Source organism: Ornithorhynchus anatinus, chromosome X3 (assembly GCF_004115215.2).
Source record: "Ornithorhynchus anatinus isolate Pmale09 chromosome X3, mOrnAna1.pri.v4, whole genome shotgun sequence".
Lineage (NCBI taxonomy): Eukaryota > Metazoa > Chordata > Mammalia > Monotremata > Ornithorhynchidae > Ornithorhynchus > Ornithorhynchus anatinus.
Genome location: NC_041751.1, coordinates 251180 through 278982, shown reverse-complemented (window position 1 = coordinate 278982; position 27803 = coordinate 251180). Strand labels below are relative to the sequence as shown.

At 53.3% G+C, this 27803-nt stretch overlaps 1 protein-coding gene and 1 non-coding gene across 2 annotated transcripts; both read left to right on the top strand.

Moving 5' to 3' along the window:
* Positions 1–4206: 4206 nt before the first annotated feature.
* VPS4B (vacuolar protein sorting 4 homolog B) lies at positions 4207–24696 on the top strand. The gene is made up of 11 exons (XM_029053887.2): positions 4207–4310; positions 10830–10941; positions 12854–13010; positions 13422–13489; positions 14425–14544; positions 14900–15056; positions 16623–16771; positions 17466–17547; positions 18351–18570; positions 20647–20787; positions 23026–24696. Exons 1-11 carry the CDS (start codon positions 4284–4286, stop codon positions 23125–23127), a joined length of 1335 nt encoding a protein of 444 aa, XP_028909720.1. The 5' UTR covers positions 4207–4283; the 3' UTR covers positions 23128–24696.
* On the top strand, positions 10183–10302 carry MIR1377 (microRNA mir-1377). The gene has a single exon (NR_034807.1). It is a non-coding gene; the product is annotated as a microRNA mir-1377 (primary transcript).
* Positions 24697–27803: the final 3107 nt, after the last annotated feature.

Here is a 27803-nt window from a genome sequence, read left to right as displayed (position 1 = left end):
ACGCCCCAGACTTAACGTGCCCCAGACAGAACTCTTCATCTTCCCACCCGGACCCCGTCATCGCCCCCCCCGCCCCCCCCGCCACCCCGACTTTACCGTCCCCGTAGACGGAACCGCCATCCTTCCTGTCTCACAGAGCCCTTAACCTTGGCGTCACCCTCAACTCGTCTCGCCCAACCCGCGTCTTCCGTCTGTCGCTAAATCCTCTCGGTTCAACCTTCACGGCGTCGCTAAAATCGGGCCTCTACTCTCCAGCCGAACTGCTGCCCTCTTAAACCCAGCGCTTATGCTGTCCTGCCTCGATTGCTGCGTCGGCCTCCCTACTCACCTCCCTGCCTCCCGTCTCTCCCCGCTCCGGTCCATATTTCACTCCGCTGCGCGGATCGTCTTTCTCCGCAGACGTTTCCCTCGCTTCTCCGGAACCTCCGGCGGTTGCCCATCCACCCCCACGTCAGACAGACGCTTCCTGCCCTTAATAGAGATTGTGGCGCTTGTCAAGAAGCGGCGCGGCGCGGCGGAAAGAGCCCGGGCTTGGGGGTCAGGGGTCATGGGTTCTAATCCCGGCTCCGCCGCTTGACGGCCGGGTGACCTTGGGCAGGTCGCTTCATTTCTCTGTGCCTCGGTGACCTCACCTGTAACATGGGGACTAAGACCGTGAGCCCCACTGGGACAACCTGATCACCTTGTATCGCCCCCCCCCCCCCAGTGCTTTGCACATAGTAAGCGCTTAACGAATACCATCGTTATTTGTTTGTATCCACCCTAGTGCTCGGTACAGTGTCTGACACACAGTAAGCACTTAACAAATATCACAATTACTATTATTATTATTAATATACAGGCTAATCGGGTTGGACACAGTCCAGGTCCCACATGAGGCTCACGGTCTTAAACCCCATTTTCCAGATGAGGTAACTGAGGCCCAGAGGAGTGACGTGACTTCCCCAGGTCACGCAGCAGCCATTCCCATTCAATCGTGTTTATTGAGTGCTTCCTCTGTGCAAAGCACTGTACTAAGCACTTGGGAGAGTACAGTATAACAACCAACAGGTACATGCCCACCCACAATGAGCTCACAGTCCAGAGGCGGAGACAGAGATTAATACAAATAAAATTACAGGCACATACCTATGTGCTGTGGGGATGGGCGGGAGGATAAATAAAGGAGCAAGTAAGAGTGGTGCAGGGGGGCGTGGCAGAATAATAATAATGTTGGTATCTGTTAAGCGCTTACTATGTGCCGAGCGCTGTGCTAAGCGCTGGGGGAGAGACGGGGTCATCAGGTTGTCCCACGGGAGGCTCACAGTCTTCATCCCCATTTGACAGATGAGGGAACTGAGGCACAGAGACGTGAAGCGGCTCGCCCACAGTCACACAGCTGACAAGGGGCAGAGCTGGGAATCGAACCCGTGACCTCTGACTCCCAAGCCCAGGCTCCCTCCACTGAGCCACGCCGCTTAGTCGAGAAGCGGCACGGCCTAGCGGCAAGAGCCCGGGTTTGGGAGTCGGAGGTCGCGGGTTCTAATCCCCGCTCCGCCACTCGTCTGCCGAGTGACCTTGGGCAAATCACTTCACTTCTCTGTGCCTCGGTGACCCCACCTGTAAAATGGGGATTGAGACTCCGCTGCCGATGCCCGTCTACTTCTTTCGTTGTCCGTCTCCCCCTTCTAGACTGGGAGCCCGTCGTCGGGGAGGGATTGTCTCCATCTGGTGCCGAATTGTACTTTCCAAGCGTTTAGGACAGCGGTCTGCACGCAGTAAGCGCTCAGTAAATACGATCGAATGAACGGATGACAGCCTGGTTACCTTGTATCTACGCCAGCGCTTAGAACAGACCGGTCTGTGGTCGCCAGACTACTTGGTTGGTTTTGCTGTCCGTCTCCCCCCCGTTTAGACCGCGAGCCCGTTGTTGGGCAGGGATGGCCTCTATCCGAATTGTACCTTCCAAGCCCTTAGTCCAGTGCTCTGCACGTAGTAAGCGCTCAATAAATACGATTGAATGAGCAGGGTTTGGCACCTAGTAAGCGCTTACCAAAAAACGTATTTTTTTATCGTCATCATTAGTCAGGGAAGGCCTTTCGGAGGACAAGAGGCAGAGCCGGGGTTAGAGGTCGCAGGGGCCGCCCGGAGGCCCGTTCCCCGGGCTCTGCTCCTGGGTCTACGCCCTCCCCACCTTCCCTTCCTCCGATCGATCAGTGGTATCCGTTCATTCAATGGTACTTATTGAGTGCTTACTATACGCAGAACATCGAGCGCTGGCTGTGTGCAGGGCACTGTACCGAGCACTTCAACAGCTACCAGTTTGTACAGCCACTTCGGGCTTTCAAGCGCAGCGCGGCTCAGCGGAAAGAGCCCGGGCTTGGGAGTCGGAGGTCATGGGTTCGAATCCCCGCTCTGCCGCTTGGCGGCTGGGTGGCTTTGGGCAAGTCACTTCACTTCCCTGGGTTTCAGTTCCCTCGTCTGTAAAATGGGGATGAAGGATGGGAGAGCCACGTGGGACAACCCGATCGCCTTGTATCCCCCCCCCCCAGCGCTTCGAACAGTGCTTCGCCCATAAGTAAGTGCTTAACAAATGCCGTTATTATTGTTAAGTGGAAAAGAGAACGGGCCTGGAAATCCAACGACCTCGGTTTTAGTCCCCGTTGGGCCACTAGTCTTCCAGTTGACCTTGGGTAAGCCACTTAATAATGTCGGTATTTGTTAAGCGCTTACTATGTGCCGAGCACTGTTCCGAGCGCCGGGGCAGACACAGGGGAATCAGATTGTCCCACATGGGGCTCACAGTCTTAATCCCCGTTTTACAGATGAGGTGACCGAGGCACCGAGAAGTTAAGCGACTTGCCCAGAGTCACACAGCTGACAAGTGGCGGAGCCACGATTCGCTTCTCCGTGCCTCAGTTTCCTCATCTGTAAAATGAGGGTTCATGGGCTGATCTCCGATTAGAGGGCGCTCCCCACGTGGAACGGGGGCTGCGTCCCATCCGATAATCACGCATCTACTCTGGCGCTCAGTACGGTAATCGGAGGATAGTAAGCCCTCAACGAGTAATAACGATGACGTTCGTTAAGCGCTTACTATGTGCGAAGCCCTGTTCTAAGCACTGGGGGGGGGGGGATACAAGGTCATCAGGTGGTCCCCCGTGGGGTTCACCGTCTTTATCCCCATTTGACAGATGAGGTCACTGAGGCCCCGAGAAGGCAAGTGACTTGCCCAAAGTCACCCAGCCGACCAGTGGGGGAGCCGAGATTCGAACCCAGGACCGCTGACTCCCCAGCCCGGGCTCTTTCCACCGAGCCCCGCTGCTTCTCCGTACCGTGGTTGCTATTATTATTGATTCTGCCAACTGGTGAGGTAAATGGTCTTCATTCTTTTTAGCACTGCTTAGAACAGTGCTCGCCGCATTAGAGAAGCAGCGTGGCTCGGTGGAAAGAGCCCGGGCTGGGGAGTCAGAGGTCATGGGTTCGAATCCCGGCTCTGCCACTTGTCCCGGCTGGGTGACTGTGGGCAGGTCACTTCACTTCTCGGGGGCCTCAGTTCTCTCATCTGGAAAATGGGGATGAAGACCGCGAGCCCCACGTGGGACGACCCGATTCCCCTGGGTCTCCCCCAGCGCTTAGAACAGTGCTCGGCACCTAGTCAGCGCTTCACAAATACCAACATCATCACCGAGCCGCGCGGCTTCTCCTTCTTCTTCAGAGTCAGAGGTCATGGGTTCGAACCCCGGCTCTACCACTTGTCGGCTGGGTGACTGTGGGCAAGTCACTTCACTTCTCGGGGCCTCAGTTCCCTCATCTGGAAAATGGGGATGAAGACTGGGAGCCCCACGTGGGACCACCTGATTCCCCTGTGTCTGCCCCAGCGCTCAGAACAGTGGTCGGCACATAGTAAGCGCTTAACAAATACCAACATTATTATTATTATTATTATTATTCCTATTATAATCAGGGCGGGCGGCCTCACTTCCGGTCCCCCCCCGACTTCCGGTGGGCTCCACACAGGCCGCGGCGCCGACCGATGGCGTCACGGCCCTCCTCCCCCCCCCACGGGCCGCGGCGCCGAGCGATGGCGTCACGGCCCTCCCCCTCCCTCCCTCCCTCTCCCTCCCTGCGCCCGGGCCGAGTGCGCCTGCGCCGCGGCGCCCGAGGCGGAAGTCGGCCGGCAGGGCGGGGACGGTGGCCGGGATGGGCTCGGGCTTGCGGAAATCGTGAGCGAGGAAGGACCGGCCCGGCCCGGCCCTGCCCGGCCGCCCCCCCCCCCCCCCGATCCCCCGCCCCGCACCGCCATGGCCTCGCCGTCATCCAACCTCCAGGTACCCGCCGCCCGCGCCCTCCTCCCCCTGCCCCGCCACCCACCGCCGACCCACGGCCCCGCCCGGCCCCCGCCCGGCCCGGCCCGGCCCGACCCGCCACGGCAACAACAACGACGACGCTGCCGTTTGCATATGTGCGATTGGGTGTTTAAGCGCTTACTCTGTGCCAAGCGCCGTTCTAAGCGCTGGGGTCATACGAGGTGATCGGGGGGGGGGCCCACGGGGGGCTCACAATAATCATAATAATAATAATAATGTTGGTATCTGTTAAGCGCTTACTAGGTGCCGAGCACTGTTCTGAGCGCTGGGGGAGACACAGGGGAATCAGGTCGTCCCACGTGGGGTTCACAGTCTTAATCCCCATTTTACAGAGGAGGGAACTGAGGCCCAGAGAAGTGAAGCGACTCGCCCACAGTCACCCAGCCGCCAAGTGGCCGAGCTGGGATTCGAACTCATGAGCCCTGACTCCCAAGCCCGGGCTCTTTCCACTGAGCCACGCTGCTTCACAGTCTTCACCCCCATCATATATATATATATATATATTTATATGATTTGGGATTTAAGTACTTACTGTGTGCCAAGCGCTGGGGTCATGCGAGGTGATCGGGGGGTCCCATGGGGGGCCCACAGTCGTCACCCCCCATTTTATATGTATATTTATATGATTTGGTATGTAAGTACTTACTATGTGCCTAGCGCTGTTCGAAGCGCTGGGGTCATACGAGGTGATCGGGGGGTCCCATGGGGGGCTCACAGTCTTCACCCCCATCACATATATATATTTATATGATTTGGTATGTAAGTACTTACTATGGGCCTAGCGCCGTTCTAAGCGCTGGGGTCATACGAGGTGATCGGGGGGTCCCATGGGGGGCTCACAGTCTTCACCCCCATTTTATATATATGTAAATATTTATATGATTTGGTATTTAAGCACTTACTATGTGCCAAGCGCCGTTCTAAGCGCTGGGGTCATACGAGGTGATCGGGGGGTCCCATGGGGGGCCCACAGTCTTCACCCCCATCATATATATATATATTTATATGATTTGGTATTTGTTAAGTACTTACTATGTGCCAAGCGCTGCTCTAAGCGCTGGGGGGCGGATACAAAGTGATCAGGTGGTCCCACCAGGGGCTCACAGTCTTCAGCCCCATTTCATATATGTATATCTATATATATCTATATGTATGATTTGGTATTTGTTAAGCGCTTACTATGTGCCAAGCGCTGTTCTGAGCCCTGGGGTCATACAAGGTGATCAGGGGTTCCCATGGGGGGCTCACAGTCTTCAGCCCCATTTTATATATGTGTATATATATATATTTATATATATGATTTGGTATTTGTTAAGCACTTACTATGTGCCAAGCACAGTTCTAAGCACTGGGGGGGGGGGGGGGTACAAAGTGATCAGGTTGTCCCATGGGGGACTCACAGTCTCCATCCCCATTTTATATATGTGTGCATGTATATGTATATATATATGTGTGCATATATATATATATATATATGATTTGATATTTGTTAAACGCTTACTATGTGCCAAACACTGTTCTGAGCGCTGGGGAAACAAAGTCGACAGGTTGTCCCACGAGGGGCTCACAGTCTTCATCCCCATTTTGTGTGTGTGTGTGTGTGTGTATATATATATGATTCGGTATTTGTTAAGCGCTTACTATGTGCCAAGCGCTGTTCTATGTGCTAGGGGAGGAATACAAGGTGATCAGGTGGTCCCACAGGGGGCTCAAAGTCTTCAGCCCCATTGTGTGTGTGTGTAGTATATATATATATATATATATATATATATATATATATATATGTATTTGTTAAGCACTTACTACGTGCCTGGCACTTTTCTAAGCTCTGGGTAGATACAGGGTGATCAGGTTGTCCCACGGGAGGCTCACAGTCTTCAGCCCCATTGTGTGTGTGTGTGTAATATATATATATATATATATGTATTTGTTAAGCACTTACTACGTGCCTGGCACTTTTCTAAGCTCTGGGTAGATACAGGGTGATCAGGTTGTCCCACGGGGGGCTCACAGTCTTCATCCCCATATTATATATCATTTGGTATTCGTTAAGCATTTACTATGTGCGAAGCACTGTTCTGAGCGCTGGGTAGATACAGCGTCAATCAGATTGTCCCACGGGGGGCTCACGGTCTTCATCCCCATTTTATATATGTTTATATAATTTGGTATTTAAGTGCTTACTGTGTGCCAAGCGCTTTTCTAAGCACTGGGGAGGATACAAGGTGATCAGGATGTCCCACGTGGGGCTCACGGTCTTCATCCCCATTGGACAGATGAGGGAACTGAGGCCCAGAGAAGTGAAGCGACTTGCCCAAAGTCACACAGCTGACAAGGGGCGGAGCCGGGATGAGAACCCGTGACTTCTGACTCCCAAGCCCGGGCTCTTTCCACTGAGCCACGCTGCTTCTAAGTGGCTTGCCCAAAGTCACCCAGCTAAGTGGCGGAGCTGGGATTAGAACCCACGACCTCTGATTCCCAAGCCCGGGCTCTTGCCGCCGTTCATTCATCCGGTCGTATTTACTGAGCGCTTACTGCGTGCAGAGCACTGGACCGTGCGCTCGGAAAGTACAGTTCGGCGATGAGGAGAGACGATCCCTGCCCACGCCGGGTTTACGGTCTAGAAGGGGGTGACGGGCATCAGTAATTCGTTTCATTCAAGCGCTTAACAAATGCCGTTATCATTCTCATCGTGCAGCGGCGCGGATATTGTCGGAGCCAGACTGTCTTCCCCGGTTGCCTCTAGACCGTGAGCCCGCCGTGGGCAGGGAGTGTGTCTTTTTGTCGTCATAGTGGACCCTCCCAAGCTCCCCGTGCCCTGCTTTGCACACAGTAAACGCTCAGTAAATGCGATCGAGAAGATGAATGGATGAAACCCTCGGTTCTCGGCCCTGAAAGGCAGGACCCGGGCTGGCCCCCGGTTCCTCATGAGCTACTCCGTCATCGTCACACGTCGGTGTGGCCGTCAGACGGAGACCCCTGTCCAGTACAGGTGCCGATCTGGGCCGGGCTGGGGCGTCACGTGCCCGTCACGATCTCGAGAGTCTCGGGCCCGTCGCCAGGTCTGTTGGAAGGCTCAGGATTCTGGAGCCGGCCTGGGGACAGGGAACCGATTTAGGGGGGACCCAGGCGTGCGGCTGCCCCCGCCAAGCCCCCCACGTTAACGTGAGGAGAACCCCAAGCCTCCGGAGTCGTCAGACGCGACGCTTTAGCCGGCGGACCTCCAGTCGGAGGAGGGTCCCAGTCGAAGTGCCGTAAGTCACAACCGGCTAGCGTCAGTGGCCGCCCACAGCCCTCCCGTATTTCAGATAAGGAGAAGCTCACGACCTCATCTGTGTCACACTGGGCGTGCATCACAGTACGATACTGGTGGGGGGGTGGGGCCCACTTCGGGTAAGTATAAAGATTTTGCACGGTGCCAGAGTGTTCCTCCTGGGGGACCCCTCAATAGCCCCCTTGTCCCAGGAACCCGGGTGTTCCTCTTGCGGATCGGTACGAAGTCCGTCACGGCGTCGTGTCTGCCAACTCTGTTCTGTCGCTATGACGTCCTCTCCCAAGCAGTGCTCTGCGCACAGTAAGCGTTCGGTTGATACCGGCGGTTGATTGATCGGCATCCGAGCCGGGGAACTTGGTGGCCAGAACCACGGCCCAGGCAGGCCCGCGGCCAAAACTGAAGAACACGGCTCTCTAATCGTTGTGTTACTACTAAGTGCCCGGCCCTCTGGTAGACGCGATGCAGTCAGATCATACACGGTCTCTGTCCCACCAGGGGCTCCCTGCTCAAGCCGGGAGAAAGAACTGATATTTCAGCCTCGTTTTCCGATGAGGAAACCGAGGCGCAGAGAAGTCGAGCGACTTGCCCGAGGTCATTCAACGTGGCTTAGTGGCTAGCGCACGGGCCTGGGAGGTCGAAGGACCTGGCTTCCAATCCCGGCTCCGTCGCTCGTCTGCCGAGTGACCTTCGGCGAGTCACCTAAGTTTTCTGTGTCTTTGTTACCTCATCTGCAAGACGGGGATTAAAACTGTGAGCCCCACGTGGGGCGCGGGCTGTGTCCGACCCGATTAGCTTGTATCTACCCCGGCGCTTAGTAGAGTGGAACACAGCTCCTAGCAGATACCATTAAAAAAAAGGGGTGGAGCTGGAGTTGAAATCTCCCGACTCCCAGTCCCGTGCCCTTTCCGCTAAGCTGCGCTGCTCTCCTGAAAGGAAAATCCCAGCAGAGCTTCCGGCAGATATGGGAACCAAGGCAACTGACCACACTCCGGCAGTGCCGGATGCGGTTCTCCGTCCGGACGCCGCACCGATGCGCGACGATGACCGAGTGTCCCATGGGGAACCGTGGACCAGCCCGGGGTCTGCGTTTTAGGAGCGGGAGCCGACGGGCTCGCCCCGTCCGACCCCTGGGGACGCGCGCGCGGCCCTGACGTTTCCGCGGCCCCGCGGGTGACGGTACGCGGCGGGTGGGATGGGGCCCGAGGCCGGACGATGCCCGAGGAGGAGGCGGGTCGAGTCGGAAGGGCCCGGATCCCCTCTCCCGCTCCCTCCGCCCTCAGGATTCGCGACAGGGAAGGAAACTGGGGGAAGAGACACCCGGCCAGTAGTCACGTGGCCATCCGAGGGGGAGCCGGCCAGGTCTTCCGTCTTCCACGTCTGGGGGAGAGGACGAGGTTCCCGTAGCCTGTGTCCGAGCTCCGGTGCTCCGGAACGGGTTGGCAAGGCAAGACGTCGCCCCGGCTCTCCGGGCCGCTGGTCGTCCCGAGCGCCCGCACTCTCTGGAAAGTGATTCCGAGAAGCCGCCGAGTGGAAGGGGCTGGAAACGGCAAGAGGTCTGAAGGATGTCCTCGGAGTCCGATAAGAGATCGTTTTCCTCTCTGTAGGAAACCTACAGCTGCTGGGGTCTTCTGGCATCTTCCAGAGACGATCGAACGGTCGTTTTTCTTACGCATTCGATCGAACCATTTCATTGAACGGGGCCATTTCCAATAGATTTGTATGAAAATGCCTTGGGTCTTCAGCGATAGATGTTGAATAAATCCAGCACGCTATAAGACTCTTTCGGCGTCTCCCAAAGGTAACGCGCTCCAACGTTTCTACCTTAGGAGAGGGATGTGCATTAGTAAAAGGAAATACAGATTCTATAGAAAATTCAAGGGTGAGTTTCATTCGTTTCGGGTTACTTGGCCATTTTCAAAACTTCCGACTTCACGCTCCGGTATTCCAGAAAGAAGAGCGATGACCCGAGTTGTCGTCAGCGTTATGTCTTCGACGATTAAATTGTCGAGAAGGCGTGGAAGAATAATCGTCGTGTTTGTTAAGCGGCAGCAAGAAGGCTGGAGGGGAGGGAGGGAGAGAGAGCAAGAAAGAGCATGCTTGAGCGAATGAGCCCATATGTCCCAGCCCCACCCCTGGTGGAGGGAGTTCTTTCCCCCCACCTCTACGGGGCCCAGTTTCCGACCGAAAGGCCGCCGCGCTTGCCTCCGCCTCCCCGTGCGGGCCCTGGTTCCCGGGACCCCTCGCCGTCCACTCCCTCCAGGCCGGAACCCCGGAGGAACCGCTGGCCTGCGCGGCACCCACCCGGTGGGGATGCGGACCGCTCCCAAGAGGCCGACGAGGGCCAGCGTCCACCGGATTCGTCCCTGACGCCGCAGCTCCGGTCGCCGCCCCGGGGTGGCCGGTCGCCTGCCTGCCTCTGGCAGGCGGGAGCTGGGGGACGGGCGGGCCACGGGCCTCTCCTTGTGGCTCCCTCTCACCCTCCCTGGCCTGCCACCCTTCTCCCCGCTGTGAGTCCCTCGAGGGACAGGGTCCGGCTCTAATTCCTACTTGTGTGCTCTTTCCCGGCGTTGAGTACGGTGCTCTGCCCACAGTAAGTGCTTAATAAGGAATAATGACTACTCTTGTTATGTTCTTTATTAAACGCTTACTATGTGCCGGGCGCCATTTGAAGCACTGGGATAGATAGAAGGTAATCCGGCGGGACCCAGCCCAGATCCCCCACGGGGTTCCCAGTCTTAATCCCCGTTTTGCAGATGAGGTCACCGAGGCCCAGAGAAGTGAAGCGGCTTCCCCGGGGTCACACAGCCGACAGGCGGCAATTCGGGGATCAGAACTCAGGTCCTCCGGACTCCCCGGCCCGTACTCTGTCCACTAGGCCACGCTGTTTCTCTACCACTTACCTTGGGCCACCTCTGCCATTACGAGGGAGTCAGAAAATAGTATCGTTCTCTTCACAGATTCCGTCGTCTCTCGTTCCGTTCGGTAATGGGTGTTTCGGTAAATTGCAGCCTTTCTACGATGCAAATGTGTAATTGCTTGGGGTGGGGTGGGGGACCACAGGGATGAGTGACTCCTTAGCTCCCCCCCCCAAATTGACTCTGCCATATTTCTCAAAGCATTGGACCGCTGCTGCAAGCGGAGAGCTTTTCTCTTTAATCTTGTGATTGTGTGTTTCTCGTTACATCGTTGCCTATCTGTCCTTACAGAAAGCAATAGACCTCGCCAGCAAAGCAGCACAAGAAGACAAAGCGGGGAATTACGAAGAAGCCCTCCGGCTGTACCAGCACGCCGTGCAGTATTTCCTCCACGTCGTTAAGTGTAAGGCTCGAGCCGTTAACTAGTCCTTTACCATTTGGAAACAGTCATCGAGCCCAAAATGACTTCCGAGTGAAAGAGGCTGACGGACGATGGCGTGAGGAACTTCAGCGGACCCTGTGCCGGGAAGCAAGGGAAGCAGCGTGGCCCAGTGGGAGTCAGAAGGACCTGGGTTCTAATCCCGGCTCCGCCATTCGTCTGCTGTGTGACCTCGGGCAGGTCGCTTCGCTTCACCGCATCCTAGTGACCTCATCGGTAAAATGGGGATGAAGATTGTGAGCCCCGTGTGGGCCAGGGACTGTGTCCAACCTGACCAGTTTATATCTACCCCAGCGCTTAGAACGGTGCTCGACACGTAGTAAGCGCTCAACAAATACTATTGTGATGTGAATGTGAGAAGTGACAACTCTGTGTTTGTCCGTTTATAGGAGTGAAGGGAGGGTCCTTTCCTCTCTCGTGCTCAATTTAGCCAGAATGCAGGCTCTCACTGCAGGTTTTGGCCAGAATGCGTCGGTGGGATTAGGGATCGCATCCGTCCGGATGCGGCACGGCTTGGCGTCGGAGGAGACGGGGCACCCTCCCACCGGTGTAGGACCCGGGGGTGAGGTGGGCCGTGCGGGTCCTCCTTAGCACACACACTCCACGAGCATGAATTCCCCGCACTCTGGGTGTACTCTGGGTGCATTCTGGTGCTGGATACTGATTGAATGGAAATACCCTATCGGACTGTCGTTCCGTGGACGAGATTCGATTTCCAAAAATACAGAGCAGTCAAGTCTGTAGCCCACAGCGCCGAAAAGAACTGGCATAATTTTTAACGTGAGCAAAAGGGACAGGGCCGTTGGATATGTTTGACAAGAACTATGTATCTTTGTTCTTGAAGTAGAGTCTTTTAGTGTTTCTTCATTACATTTGCCCTTTTCTTGAATTTCGACATTAAAAGGGAGCCAGGGAAAACAAATTTGTTTATTGGAATTTCTGGGTTCCTTAATAAAACATTAGACAAACACCCCCCGTTAAGTCCCAAAATGAGTGAGTTTCGACCTAGATTTTTTTTTTTTAAGGTATTTATTTGTTAAATGCTTTGCGCCAGATACTGTACTAAGCTCTGGGGTAGAAACAAGCTACTGTCCTGATCTCCACTGTACAGATGAGGTAACCGAGGCACAGAGAAATGAAGCGACTTGCCCGAGGTCACACAGCAGACAAGTGGCGGAGCCGGGATTAGAACCTAGCTCCTTCTGACTCTTAGGCCCGTGCTCTATCCACCAGGCCCCGCTGCTTCACGGGATTTACGGGAGTCACCTCGGTCTGGTGGGTTATTGGTGACTCTGCGTCACTGTCAAGGCCCTGCCTGCGGCTAAAAGACACTTCTTTGAGGAAATGGAAATTCGGGGCACTTTAAATATGCTCGACTCAAATTTAAAGTGTTTTAATGCGGGTCATGTCACTAACTCTTTTTAATTACAGTGTTCAAGCAGGTGAATTCTATAATTTCTTCCCACTCCCTTGCATTTCCAAGTACCTTTCAGCAACTATATGTAGATATAAGGGCGAAGCCGAAATACAGAAAGCTAATTGGGAACTTAGGAGATTTTCTGTGTGGTTAATGCTAATAGATAGTATTACTGGTTTATGTAATTCGTGGTTCTATGTGTGACTGAAAACAACCTTTTTTTTTTTTTTTTAAACAGAGTGATTGTTGTTTAGCTCCCAGTAATGGGGCTGGTAGAGAAATCAAAGCCTTCATCCTTATTTCGTATATTTAGAAAGAGCTGGTGGAGAGGGAGAGAGGGAGGAAATGCTAGTTCATTTCCTACGCGGAACGAGTGTTTTTAGGAAATGGAGCTGCGGATTCGATTCACTTGCTGTTTGGTTTTCTAACGAAGAGTCGTATCTGTCTTTTCCTCGTTAGATGAAGCACAGGGTGACAAAGCAAAGCAGAGTATCAGGGCAAAATGCACAGAGTATCTTGATAGAGCTGAGAAACTGAAGGAGCACCTGAAGAAGAAGGAGAAAGCTCCAAAGAAGCCGGTGAAGGAGGCACAACCCAGCACAGCTGATGAGAAGGAGTAGGTATTCCAGAGGAAAAGGAAAACATTGTTCCTTTCAATTCTACTGGGAGTTTAATTCAGGGAATCCCAGCCCCGAATGATGCCATCTTCTCGTCCGATGCCCACTTGCACAAGTTTAACCCACGAATTTTCCCCCAATCTGTCCTCATGCAATCCCGGGCGCTTCACATTTGAACTTCTCGTCCTCACCGAAAGTGAAATCGTCATCATCGGTGGTATTTGTTCAGCGCTTACTATGCTCACTATCCTAACCGCTTGGAAGAGTTCAGTCCAACAGAGTTAGTAGACATCCCCTGCCACAGCGAGCTCACGGCGTAGAGATGTTTGAATTTGTATCGCTTTCCAACTTGTTATAGCCCTTTTTCATCTGAGACAAAGAATGACCGTTGACATCTTCTTTTTTATCAGGAACGATAGTGATGGAGAAGGAGAATCTGATGACCCCGAAAAGAAGAAGCTGCAGAATCAACTTCAAGGTCGCTTTGAGATTTCCCTATGGTTTCATTGCGTAGAACCCTGGTGAACTACTAGAGTTGAATCGCTTACTTTATTCCATAGGACTTCTCTTCTAGCCCAGAGTCCTGGGTTATGTCCTTGGGAACATCATCATCATCATCATTAAAATCATCACTTTGGTATTGAAGTGCTTGGTATTTGTCCAGCCCTGCCTGTTCTGAGCAGTGGGGTAGATACAAGCCAATCAGGTTAGATAACAGTCCCCGTCTCAAGTGGAAGGGGTCGCACAGTCTAAGTGGGAGGGAGCAGCAGGTATTGAATCCCAATTTTACAGGTGATGATGACGACGACGAAGATGATCACGGTAGTTGTTAAGTGCCCAGCAGCGGTGGCAATAAGAGTTCTCCTTGGAGGCCCACGGGGCCGTGTCGTAGAAACGGTGTGGGGAGAGCGGTAAGGGTAGAATCCCCACTCTCCCTCGGAGCCTGACTAACCCGTATCTGCCCCAGCGCTTAGAAGAGGCCTCGACCCGCAGTAAACGCTTATCGAATTCCATAAAATCCTCCAAAACTCTTGTAATTGCGTTTTGCTGAATCCCCCGAACTGAGTCATTCAATTAGCTCTGTTCTTGTTTCAGATTAAATCTGAAAGCAAACGGAAGGGGCTGTGCCAGGGCCAACCAGGATATAGAGGCTGCAGAGCCAGATGGCCACCCCTGCAAAAGAAATGAATCAGAATTCAGATAGCCAAGCGGATGCAGTAGGTTTTTAGTGGGTTGGGGTTTTTTTTTTAAAGGAGGAGGGGTGTTACGAGTGTTTCGTATCGGAAAGGAAGAAACTCAGAGTGCGGTTGCGATGGGACACACTGCCCGGCTAATATCCTCCAATTGTTTTTAGCGCTGGACCTCCTTCTAGACCGTAATCCCTTAAAATGTCTTTTAACATTTGTTCGGAAGGTGCCATTGTTATGGAGCGACCGAATGTGAAATGGAGTGACGTCGCGGGTCTTGAGGGAGCCAAAGAAGCACTTAAAGAGGCTGTGATATTGCCCATTAAGTTTCCTCATCTCTTTACAGGTGAGAACATTCTTTCCAGTCTTCATTTTTAACTAACGGGCAGTGAGGCAGGTGGAGAGGTAGCCTGGGAAGCCGCTGCCCTCCAGCTCACATTTGCAGGATGCCGGGAGGTGTCGGAAGGGAGTGGGAGAAGAGGAAAGGAGGGGGTGGTCAAGGAAGGCCTCTTGGAGGAGATGTGCCCTCAATACGGCTCGGGCGGCGGAAGAAAGTCACTGTCAGTTGTAGCTGTCGTTCTGGCAGCTCTCAAACAGGAGTCAGATTCAGCGTGCTTGGCAGCGGCTGCACTCAAACCCATCTCGAACATCTTGCCCGTGAAATTCTTCTACCGACGTTTGTTTTCTCGCACGCGTTGTAGGGAAGAGAACTCCGTGGAGGGGGATCCTCTTGTTTGGACCACCTGGAACGGGAAAATCTTACTTAGCCAAAGCCGTAGCAACCGAAGCCAACAACTCTACTTTTTTTTCGATATCATCTTCCGACCTTGTCTCAAAGTGGCTGGGAGAAAGCGAAAAGTAAGTGAAGTTGTAGAACCCTCTCTGAACGGCAATTCGGTCATCCGACAGTACTGACTGGAGCCATCTCGTAGAGAAAATTCTCCACTGCCCTTGGGAATACTTATTTCTTTGCAACTTTAGACGTAGGTTTTCAGCTGAAATAATTTGTCTCATTTTTTCGGCACACGACGTCATATTCTTGGTGCTTTAAGAAAATTGCGAGCGCTTCTGACTGGGCTGTTGCTTTCTCTTACTCGTGTTCTTCAGTCCTGCCGATCCCTCCGTGTGTCATGGTGTTCCACGGAGTCTGCCGGGAGGAAAACTGGTGCCATGAGCTCGTTGGTTGCTTGTGTTCAGGGAATAGAGAAGAACGGAGAATTGGGGACCCCGACTCCAGTCTCCGAAGAGCGCTCTCCCTTTGCTCGAATCGCTGCTCTGGAATCAGTGTGGCAAATATTAGGCATACAAGTAGCATTTGTCTGGCATTGCATTAGACTGTGAGGTCCTCGAGGCCAGGGAACGCAGGTGTCCCTTCTGTGGTACTCTCCCGAGCCCTTAGTACAGCGTCCCGCATTTGGTCGGCACTGAGTAGCTGCTTTTAGTTGATTGAAAGGTGAAGGTGGACTTAGCCTCAGTGGGGGTTTTTTGTTTTTTCTTAGTCTGCAAAACTCATTGCCCCTTTTCGTTCTAAAAATAATCATAATAACTGTGGTATTTAAGCCTGTACGATATGCTGCTGTTTAAACACGTACTAAGTGCCAGGCGCTGTACTCAATGCTGGGGCACTTATGCACCGTGCGATGTGATGCCACCCTACATCCGGAAGGTCAAGGACGGGGCACAGAAAACACCGGAAGAGCAGGTCGTTCCTTGAATACCAGGAAGAGCAGAACTCAAACACAATGGTAGACGACTTAGCCGACGAGCCCTGTCCGGGGCAGTTAAGTCGGTTGTGTGTAGATCAGCGGTGGGCGGGCGATTCTGTGCCAAAGCAGCGTGGCCCAGCGTATGGGGCCCGGGCCGAGGAGTCCGAAGGACCTGCGTTCTAATTCTGGTTCTGCCACTTGTCTGCTGTGTGAGCTTGGCCAAGTCACTTCATTTCTCTGGGCCTCAGTTACCTCATCTGTAAAATGCGGATGAAGATTGTGAGCCCCTTGTGGGACCTAGACTGTGTCCAACCCGATTATCTTGTTTCTGCCCCAGCTCTTGGAACAGTGCTTGACACATGGGAAGTGCTTAACAAATACCATTAAAAAAAAAAAAAATGGACCCCTTTTGGATCATGGCAATCTCTTGGCAGGTTTAGCTGACCTCAAGCGATCGTTGTAATCCGATTGTCCTCTGACTCGTTAGAAAAAAACAATGCTAAACGTAGGACGTCATCCCGCTGCTAGGTAAGGAAATTTCTGTGCACACCGGGCCTCTTAAGAATCCTGGGTGGCACATAGAGATTGCTTGTGAGAGAGCGAGACTTAAAGTTCTGATATTAAGATGTGTTTCCTTTGCAGACAGACTCAGTGATAATTTCCCGGGAGTGCCTCTATTGCTTTTTTTGAGATGTTCGGAATATCTGTTTATTTTCAGGCTGGTCAAGAATTTATTCCAGCTGGCCAGAGAGAACAAGCCTTCCATTATTTTCATCGATGAGATCGATTCTTTGTGCGGCTCAAGAAGTGAGAATGAAAGCGAGGCTGCCAGGAGAATTAAGACCGAGTTCCTGGTTCAAATGCAAGGTAGGAGGAATGGCTTAAATACTGAAGAGCGGAGCGACCGAGAATCATCGTGGACGGCGACCTGTCCTTCGGTGGTGAAGAGGTGGCATTTCTCAGGCTGTGCTTATGGACGTGTCTGGGCAAGCCTGGTGCTGGGGTAGAAACCAGATAGGTTCTGAATAGCGGTCAATCTGCCCTTACCCTGCTCTTTTGATAAAACACTGACCGAATGTCGTCCACTGAGACTCACAGGTCATAAAGGGGGAGTGTGTCAAAATAAGAACAACAACAACAGTAATTGTTGGTGTTCATTAAGCGCCTACTAGGTGCCGGGCACTGTTTTAAGCGCTGGGAAAGAGACGAGATGATCCGAACAGACACAGTTCCTGTCCCACGTGGGGCTCGCGGTCTAGGTAGGGGGGAGAACGGGTATTAAATCCCCATTGTACAAGGTGAGGGAACTGAGGCTCTGAGAAGTTAAGTGACTTGCCCAAGGTCACACGCCATACTCTCCCCGCCGTATGGGGTAATACCTCACACTCAGTACGGGCTCCACAGAGGCGACTGATTGGTGAGAGGAAAGGGTTCACGTAGCCCCGCTAGCTACCAAGTGGGGGGGGGGTTGTGTGAAGGGGACGGGCGAATGGACGCATGGAGGCCTTGCCTCCACAGTCCAAGCGACGGGTCATTGAGCGTGCTGCCTGGTTTGGTGCAGGTGTCGGGGTGGACAACGATGGAATTTTGGTTCTGGGAGCCACCAATATCCCCTGGGTCCTGGATTCTGCCATCAGAAGGAGGTAAGGTGGGGGCCGGAAGCCTCTTATTTGTCAGCGCGAAGCAGGGTTGCCATTCGGCCAGTCATCGGGAGTCTAGAGAGGAGGCGGAAAGGAACTGCGGAGGTCCGGAAGGCTGAGTCTGGAGCTAGTTAATCCGCGGGGACGGGAGTACAGTTCCGCGGGCGGAAAGCTTTGCCCCGTGCCAAGCCTGGAACCGGTCCCTGTCCGGGGGTCCCGGGGGGTCGGACTCACCAGGCCGCGGATGCTGGAGCCCGGGCGCCCACGGGCCGTTCTCCGCCTGTGGCTTCCCCGGAGCAGAGACCCATCTTCCCCGGCCTGGGCTAGGAGTGCTGGGACGTGAGCCCGGAGGAGTTGGTCCCTCGGTTAGTCGTCGTCTCGAGCCACCTGGGCCGTCAGTCGTTCTTCCCTCAATTCCAACGGTTTTCGGTTTCTGAAGAGTTTGAATGGGTACGGAAATCAAAAGGCACTCAGAAGCGTTTCAGTAGCTAGAATACCCAGCAACGGAAACCTCAGCTTTCCGGGCATTTCCTCTAAATGTTCAAAACCAGCCATTTAGGCCCGTCACATTTGGGCGTTTTAAGCTGTTCAGTTCGACGCTCGAGCGAACGGAGCCCGTCATCGAGCCGTCGTCTCCGATAAAGCCTTCCCTTCACCCGCACTTTCCAGTAATAATTCATCATCTGAGAAGCCTCGCCGCTCTAGCTTCGTCTTCTGTTGTGGAAAAGGAAAGGGCACCGGTGTGTTAATTGCCTTTTGTCCATGCCAGTGATTGAGGGGATTTTTGTTTGCTTTTGGGTTTCAAGATTTGAGAAGCGAATTCACATTCCTCTGCCTGAAGACCACGCGCGGGCAGCCATGTTTAAGCTGCACCTGGGAACTACTCAGAACAGCCTGACAGAAGCAGACTTCCGAGAATTAGGGCAGAAGTCACAAGGTTTTTCTGGTGCTGACATCAGCATCATTGTGCGAGATGCGCTCATGCAGCCCGTGAGGAAAGTTCAGTCGGCCACTCACTTCAAAAAGGCAAGTCACCCAAGGCCCTTCCGGATCTTTGAGCTGCGTCCTCTCTGTCTGTGGCAGTCGGTCGGTTGTATTTATTGAGCGCTCTATTAGTGTTACTGCGTGCAGGGCGCTGTACCGAGTGCTTGGGCGAGTACGGTACGACAGTATAACAGTCACAGCCCCCGCCACGGTGAGTTCGCTGACTCTGGTACCCACCCCGCTAGTTTCAGCTCCTGGTGAGATGGTGAAGAAATCCTTTTGAGATTCCGCTTCATCTTTCCTCCTGGAGGCCTCTTGACTCCGAGTCCCCTCCTTCTCAGCTATAATGATGATGATGATGATGATGATGATGATGCTTCTCCACTGCTTGGAGAAGCAGCGTGGCTCAGTGGAAAGAGCCCGGGCTTGGGAGTCAGGGGTCATGGGTTCGAATCTCGGCTCTGCCACTCGTCAGCTGTGTGGCTGTGGGCGAGTCACTTCACTTCTCTGGGCCTCAGTTACCTCATCTGTAAAATGGGGATGAACCGTGAGCCTCACGTGGGACCACCTGATGACCCTGGATCTCCCCCAGCGCTTAGAACGGTGCTCTGCACACCGTAAGCGCTTAACAGATACCAACATTATTAATAATAATGATTATGGCACTTGTTAAGGGCTTACTGTGTGCCGAGCACTCTCCAGGTGCTGGGGTAGACATAAATGAATCAGGTTGGACACAGTCCCTGACCCACGTCGGGATCGCACTCTTAATCCCCATTTTACGGATGAGGTAACTGAGGCCCAGAGAAGTTAAGTGACTCCCCCGAGGTCACACAGCAGACGTGGCAGAAACTATATCTTGACTCCCAGCCCCCTGCTGTGTCCACTGAGCTACGCTGTTTCTGGGACTGATGAGATTTAGAAGCGGAGCCTTGCCCCCTCTCCTCTCTCCACCCTTCCCCCAAACCCCCATACTCCCCCTCGCGATTCCCAGCATGTCCAGGTACTCTCCTGACTCTCCTTGTATGTGTCTGTGTCCTCAGCCGGCTTCTGTTCCATCTGTCATCCCCTGACCACAGTTGTCCCGTGGGGCTCTGGGCTGGGCCTTCCTTGCTCTTCTCCCTCTTTCCGGGGCTGCTGTCTCTGGGCTACCCATCCACTCGCATGGCTTCAGCTTCCATCGCCGATCTGGTCGAATCTGCCAATTCTAACCCCGACCTCTCCCCGGCTCTCCAGCCCTGCCTCTCCACTTGCCTCCGAGGCGTCTTTCCACGGATGGCCCACCTGCACCTCCATTCTGACATGTCCACCGCTGATCTTCTCATCTTGCCTCCAGAATCCTTCCCTTCTCCCACCTTCCCGTCATCCTCATCGTCCCCACATCACCCCATCATCTTCCCCGAAGACTCACTGGGCACACTTTTCCCCTCTCCTCCGTACCCTCCAATGACTGACCGTCTCCTCCTCTGCCTCAAGGAAAGATGCCGCCCACAGGCTCCCAGGCTGTCCGCCGGCGCCCTCACTCCACCTTACTGGTTCTCCTCACCGGCCGCTCTCCTGCTCACGCTCTCTGCCCATCCTAAACTGTGCCCCACCCTCGCCTTGCCCGCCTCTGACTTCACGCTCACGTTGCCCCCTGGGCTTGGAACTTCTCGGCCGAATCTGCCAGACCTCAGCCCTCCCCACCTCCCCAAAGCCCCCCTAAAAAAAAAATCCCCTCTCCTCCCAATAAGCCTTCCCTGATCAATAAGTGGCTTATACTCCCACGGGAGAGACCGTGCCCTTGGGAATTCATGTCTGCGTTTTATTTTTTCTATCATCATTTTTGTTCATCTGCATAGTCGACGGTTCAATTTTATACTTGCCGATTCCACCCCACGTGACTGTTTCTCTCCCTATCTGACCCTTAGAGCGTAAGGTCGTTATGGGCAGAGAATATGTCGTGTGTTTCTGTTGGACCTGACGGTCGCTTAGTCCATCGCGCCGTCTGTAAGAGATGCTCAGAAAACTCCATGACTGCCGCTGCTCTTGCCATTTTAAACTTCGTCCGTCGGCGGGAATACAAGGTTATTTGACAGAAAGCATCCGTGGTTTTTTTTTTTTTTTTTTTACCTTCAGGTCCGAGGGCCCTCACCCGCTGACCCTAATATCATGGTAGAAGATATGCTCACCCCATGTTCCCCGGGCGATCCCGATGCCATCGAAATGACGTGGATGGATGTCCCCGGGGATAAGCTTTTGGAGCCGGTGGTTTCCATGGTGAGAATTTCCGTTTGCCTGTTTCACAGTGAAATGCTCAGGGCGGTACAGTTACCTTTTCATTTCTTCGCTTTTCCTTACGAGATCCTGCTTTTCGCCTCAGTGGGGCGGGCGGAGCCATCCAAGGAAGGCTTTCAGTGGAAACAAGTCCACGGGGCCTGTCCGGCGGCTCCCATTTCATTCACCTATCTTGCCTGCCTTCAGGGTTCCCGGCAGAACGCTGCACTACGGGGTTAGCGCCGCCCCCGTCCCCCAAGGATCCTGTCTGTGAATTATACGGCCCCATTTCCGTTTACGCGCAAGTCAGATCCCGGGGAGAGAACCCTCCGTTGGGCTTGGGAATTGGATCTGCTACCGGCTCTCTGCCCGACCTTGGGTGAGGTGCCAGACCTCGTTGGGTCGGGCCTGAGGGGGAATGGAGTTGGGGGTTCGGTCCCCCACCCCTTATCTCCCAGGGAAATGTGTGAGGGCCACCTGGCCTTAGATCCGAATCCCAGGAACCGATTACTCGTCGGTCCGGGGCTCTTCTTGGGAAAAGGAGGTGGGTAGAGGAGTACAGAGAAGCATTTTTGGAGCATTTTGGGCAGGGCCTCCACCACCGTCTGCTTTAGTGGAGAACTACGCAGCAGAAGCTCTCTCGGTGCCATTCTGGCATCAGACTTGCAGTCCCACACCCAGAAGGCATCCTCGCCTTCTGTGCCACTGTAACAGAATCCCTTGAAATTAGTGCTTTGGGTTCTGTTCTCTTTGATAGGCATTTAGCCAATTATCATCAAGTTGTTATTAGAAGCAGCGTGACCTAGTGGAAAGAGCACGGGCCTGGGAGTCAGAGGACCTGGGTTCTAATCGTGGCCCTGCCTCTCGCCTGCTGGGTGACCTTGGGCCAGGCACTTGATTTCTCTCTGCCTCATTTTCCTCATCTGTATAAAATAGGGATTCAGAGCCTGTTCTCACTCCCCATTAGAGTTTGGAGCCCCACTGGGGACAGGAACTGTGCCTGACCTGAGGGTCCTGTATCTACCCCAGTGCTTAGTACGGTGCTGAGAAGCAGTATGGCCTGATGGATGGAGCATGGGCCTGGCAGTCGGGAGGACCTGGGTTTTAATCCTGGCTCCACCACTTGTCTGCTGTGTGACCTTGGGCAAGTCACTTCACTTCTCTGGGCCTCAGTTTCCTCATCCGTAAAATGGGGATCAAGACCGTGAGCCCCACGTGGGACGTGGACCGGGTCCGACCTGGTTAGTTCGAATCTATCCCAGCGCTCAGAACAGTACCTGTCGCATAGTAAGCACTTAACAAATCCCATAAAAAGCGCTCAGCACCGCATAAGCACTTAACAAATACCACTTATCGTCAAAATTTAGGGTTTCTTTTACCAGCGCAGATTGGTGGAGAAAGTGAACTGTGTTGAACTCAAGACACAAAAACCGTTCTCGTTTAATGCTCTTGAAGTCCCAGATTCTCTGGAGAATATAGGAAGTTTAAGTCTGCCGGTGCTCTGTTGCCATACCGTTCTGGAGTTGGAATTTCATCGGTTGCTTAGGTGGTCTGATTTCAAAAGCCAAAGCCCTAACTCGGTTCAGCCTCCCGCGGCGAGGCCGGGGTTCCACACGTTCTGTTGACCGAGCCGTCGGACCCCAGGCCTCCTTCCACCGGGCAGGAAGGCGACCGGGGCGGGACAGGGGTTTGGGTGGGGACACGGATTAAATAGTCCTGGTGATCTAGGGAATGTAAGAGATGGGGATTAAGAGTGTGAGCCCCATGTGGGACAGAAACAGTGTCCAACCTGATCAACTTGTATCTACCCCAGCGCTTAGAACAGTGCTTGGCCTATAGTAAGCATTTAACAAGTACCATAATTATTATTATTATCGTTACAAGCAAATCGAGTTGGGCTCAGTCCCTGTCCCATGTGGGCTCCCAGGCTCAATCCCCATTTTGCAGATGAGGTAACTGAGGCACAGAGAAGTGAAGTGACTTGCCAAGGTCACCCAGCAGACAAGTGGCAGAGGCGGAATTAGAACCCATGACTTTCTGATTCCCGGGCCCGGGCTCCATCCACTACACCAGGAGTTCCGGTTTGAGAAGGGCTTTGAAGATGGGGAGAGCAGTGGGCTGTCGCATTTGGAAGGGAAAGGAGTTGCGGGCGAATGACCTGAAACACCATTACTTACTAGGCCAGAACATTAATAATATTTTTTTTCTTTTCTTTTCATTCCTCTACCTTTTTCCTGACAGTCTGATATGCTGCGGTCATTAGGAAATGCAAAACCCACAGTAAATGAACAAGACCTGTTAAAAATACACAAGTTTACAGAAGACTTTGGCCAAGAAGGGTAAACCAGAGAAAATGGGGAAGCAGTGACCTTGGTCTTTCTCTCTTGGGTATTCATGCCTCTATCGATGGCATGCGGGTAATTGCCAATGGAAAAAAAAAAAAATCATTCCTTTCTTTCCACACACAGCGGGGGCGATATCAATCCTCAGAGTTTCTCTAGCTTTTATATTGTATTTCCCTCAAATATCTATTAAATTTCTCCTATCGAAAAGAAATTTCAAAAGACGGAGTGCTGTTTTAGAATCCCAAGGGGCAGCGTAGCAAACGGGAAATATTCCAGATCTTCTTTAACATCAGATGAAAATTTCCGAAGACAGGAATTCCAGTAATTTTCACGTGCCCCGGGTCTGACATAAAGCAGTTATCATCTTCTCGGGCCCAATGGGAATGAAGCTGGTTTTCTGTTTTGGAGAGGAGAACTGGGTAACAGTCCCACGCGTATTGTCCAAGTGAATTGATCTGCTTACGAGCATAATTGTTTCCTTTTGTTCAACCCCAATCAAGAGGATGGGAAGAAGAAATCAGCAGTGCCAGGGTTAAGGCCGTAAGGAAGCCAAGGGCCCGGAGACTGGGTTCGGATTCAGCGTGGCCAGCCTTGGCCAGGGGCGGCGGGGGGGGGGAGGGGGGGGTCGAGGGGGTCGCCCCCTTCTTGCCCGAGGTTTGGCCTCCTGGGATCCTCGGGGAGCATTGCCTTAAAAAAGCAGCAAGTTTTCCTTCGTAAGCCAGGTCCTGGAAACCTGTCACTGTGCAATCTGGAGGAAAGAGCTGCACAGCGTGACGCGCTCTCTCCCTCGGAGATCAAACTCCTCTGTCCCGGTGTCTCTTTCTGTTAGCGAATTTGAACAAAGGCATGACAGACAGGGCGGTGGTTGGAGATCCGGGGTCATGAAATCACTGTAACGGGAAACCTTTCAACTGGGTTTGGGCTGGTGCTGGGGGCAGGCACGCCCTTGCATATTGGATTTTTTTTTTCCTTCATCCTGGAAAATTGGGGTGCTGAGGACCTCTTCTCTCTGTCTCACACACTCACACACACACACACACACACACACACACACAAATCTCCTTTCCTCATCTGCTTGGGAGTTGAAGGCAGAATTCGCCCAGGCCAAACTCCTTCTCGCACCTTCTCGCCCCTCTATATTAGATGCTGTGCTTCATGGAGGCTTGGGAATGGGACAGCGTGGCTCCAGTGACTAAAGCCTCAAAGTGGTATTGGGTTATTTCCAGTAACCTTCTAGGGAGTGAGCGTTCCGCGGCGGGGTATCTTCCAACACGTCAGCATCAGCATTGAGTTGTGCCTTGTCCGTTTGCATTGGCTGGAGATGTAGAGGAGCTCGAGGTCTTTAGCATGCAATACATTCCATCGTTCTCTACTCTGCAGTTCTGTCTTGCAAATGCTTTGGTTTAGAGTCACTTGCATTAAAAAGGATTTTTGCACATTTCAGATGTTCTCCTAAATGGTGACCTTGTCTTTTCTGTACATACTTTGTGTCTTTTCCTTTATACAAGTCTTAGGACTGGTGAAAAGCGCTGTTCTTATCTGAAGTAAAAGTGTCCCAGTACAACAACCGTGGCATTCTTTGGGTGTTTCTTCTTTCTGGCCTTCCCGAAGGGGTGAAAAATCTCACCCAATCAGTGGTGGTTTTGGATCTCATACTATGCGCGGAGCAGTGGATTGAGCACTTCGGAGAATGTGAACAAAAGAGTAGGTGTAGACGATCCTTTGCTCTCCGGGAACCGACAGACTAAGTTGAGAGAAATCCTAGTGCAAGTTCACGGAGCCCTAAAAATGGTGGCATTACAAGGGTCGGGCGCCTCGTCTCCTTTCAGACCTCTCTCTGTTTTGGTCGCGTATCGGACGGCCCGACGGTTCAGCTCTCTAAAACTGATAAGGCTGATTTCAGAATTTTCGAGGCGTGAACGGCACATTAGAGGGAGGTGTGTTGTTACTGTGGTGTGGGACTGCAGTTAGGTCATTAACAGACAGTGTGAGTGAGGCCTAGAATCCTGCCAAAGCCTGCCTTGGGTCTGAATTTGTGTATCTTCGGTCCAGGCTCGAGAAGATGCGGTTTTTAAGGGCCGTAATGACGGAAGACTTCACGAAACCACTGACGCCACAGGTTGTCCAAGATGCCTTCTCCGGGCCCGGCCCCACCCACACCTACTCCCGAGACCCCCAGATGGTCTCTGAACAACACAGGCAGGCGGGCCTGGTTTAGGGGGCCGAGGCAGGGGGTGGCGATGGTGGGATCCTTCCGTTGTCGAGGAGGGCCTGCTTCCCCTCCTGCCGAGAATACGAGGATGAAGACTTGTGAGACCTGGACTGTGTCCAACCTCATTTTCTCGTAATAATCCGCACTTACTACGATGCTCGGTGCACGGGAAGCAGCGTGGCTCAGTGGAAAGAGCACGGGCTTTGGAGTCAGGGCTCATGAGTTCGAATCCCAGCTCCGCCACTTGTCAGCTGTGTGACTGTGGGCGAGTCACTTAACTTCTCTGTGCCTCAGTTCCCTCATCTGTAAAATGGGGATTAAGACTGTGAGCCCCACGTGGGACAACCTGACTCCCCTGTGTCCACCCCAGCGCTTAGAACAGTGCTCTGCACATAGCGCTTAACAAATACCAACGTTATTATGTATTGTTACGGTAAATACTTGACAAATATCAAGTTTTTTTTTTAAAAAAAAGTCCCGAGAGGGAAGGGGATCGAATGAGATGTATATCTAGGGGCGGCAGCGTGGCTCAGTGGAAAGAGCCTGGGCTTCGGAGTCAGAGGTCATGGGTTCGACTCTCGGCTCTGCCACTCGTCAGCTGTGTGACTGTGGGCGAGTCACTTCACTTCTCTGGGCCTCAGTTACCTCCTCTGTAAAATGGGGATGAACTGTGAGCCTCACGTGGGACCACCCGATGACCCTGGATCTACCCCAGCGCTCAGAACAGTGCTCGGCACCTAGTAAGCGCTAGACAAATACCAACATTATTATTATATCTATCGGAAGACTCACACAATCTCAGGGTTTGTGTGAAACTCACGTGCGCCGAGAACCCGGCCGGTGGCTTCCGCCCAAACAGAAACTGAAAATTAGTCCCGGTGACGGCCTGGGCCGATTCACAATTCTGACAGAGGATGAGGGAAAATGAATCAGGAAATGTTTGTGCCATTAAGCACCGGTATGTCGCGGAATTCTGAAGGAACCAGAATCCCCTTTTGTTTTTGTCCCTGCTGCTCCGGGAGGGCGGCCCCGTTTCCTCGTGGGATCCGTGTGAGATGTGCCCCTTCCTCTTGAAAACACACATCAAAGGCCTCCGTCTCCAAGAGGGAGTAGAGAGGTCGTTTCACACTGTGGGCTGCCTCCATCTCTTTCCCAATTCAGTGGAGCTGACACAGCTTCTGGCTTACGGCCTGCCTTTTTCATTCCCCAGAGCACTCTACAAATATCCCTCCGTCGTTTTACTACTGCAGACGGATTTCGCTATTTGAGAAGCGTCGCCGGTGGTCAACGGCTACCGCGTGGGCATTTGCAGTTTATTTAAAGCCGGTCTTTTCGCCGCCCAGACATCGAAACGAAAGCTTGCTATTCTGGGATGCGAAGAACCATCACCCCCCGGGCCCTGGCTTTTCTTGCTACGTGGAACGCACGGAGTTCCCGGGGTCCGGGCCGATGGCGGGTGATGGTCCCGTGGCCCGTACAACCAGCGGAGAGGCCCACTTGACCAAGGATGGTTGCCAATGAGCTCGGTCTACAGGGCCCTTGGGCGTCTGGCCGGAAGCGTCGGGAGTCGAGTTTCTCTACAGTAGAGTAGCTGTTGCTTTACCACTGATGATGATGGCATTTGTTAAGTGCTTTACTGTGTGCCAAGCACTGTTCTATACACTGGGGAGGATACAAGGTGATCAGGTTGTCCCACCTGGGGCTCCCGGTCTTCATCCCCATTGGACAGACGAGGGAACTGAGGCGCAGAGAGTGACTTGCCCCAAGTCACCCAGCTGACAGGTGGCGGAGCCGGCATTCGAACCCATGACCTCTGGCTCCCCAGCCCGGGCTCCCTCCACTGAGCCACGCTGCTTCTCTATAAAAATAATAATGATGGCATTTGTCAAGCGCTTAGAGAAGCAGCGTGGCTCAGTGGAAAGAGCCCGGGCTGGGGAGTCAGAGGTCATGGGTTCGATTCCCGGCTCTGCCGCCTGTCAGCTGTGTGACTGTGGGTAAGTCACTTCACTTCTCTGTGCCTCAGTGGCCTCATCTGTCAAATGGGGATGAAGACTGAGCCTCACGTGGGACAACCCGATGACCTTGTATCTCCCCCAGATCTTAGGACAGTGCTCTGCACATAGTAAGCGCTTAACAAATTCCCACATTATCATTGCTGTGTGCTAAGCACTGTTCTAAGCGCCGGGGAGGATACAAGGTGATCAGGTCATTCCCCCGTGGGGCTCCCAGTCTTCATACCCATTTGACGGAGGAGGGAACTGAGGCCCAGAGCAGTGACTTGCCCAAAGTCAGTCACCCAGCTGACGGATGGTGGGGGGGGCGGGGGATGAGAACCCATGACCTCTGACCCCCCCCCAGCCCGGCCTCTTTCCACTGAGCCACGCTGCTTCTCTAGAAAAATAATAATGATGGCATTTGTTAAGCGCTTACTATGTGCAGAGCACTGTTCTAAGCGCTGGGGG

Bases quoted from the DNA above. Each gene is read 5' to 3' on its own strand.
- VPS4B (XM_029053887.2), top strand. From the start codon at position 4,284: ATGGCCTCGCCGTCATCCAACCTCCAG. The intron at 10,942-12,853 runs GTAAGGCTCGAG...TTTCCTCGTTAG, and splicing joins TTTCCTCCACGTCGTTAAGT to ATGAAGCACAGGGTGACAAA. The intron at 15,057-16,622 runs GTAAGTGAAGTT...GTTTATTTTCAG, and splicing joins TGGCTGGGAGAAAGCGAAAA to GCTGGTCAAGAATTTATTCC.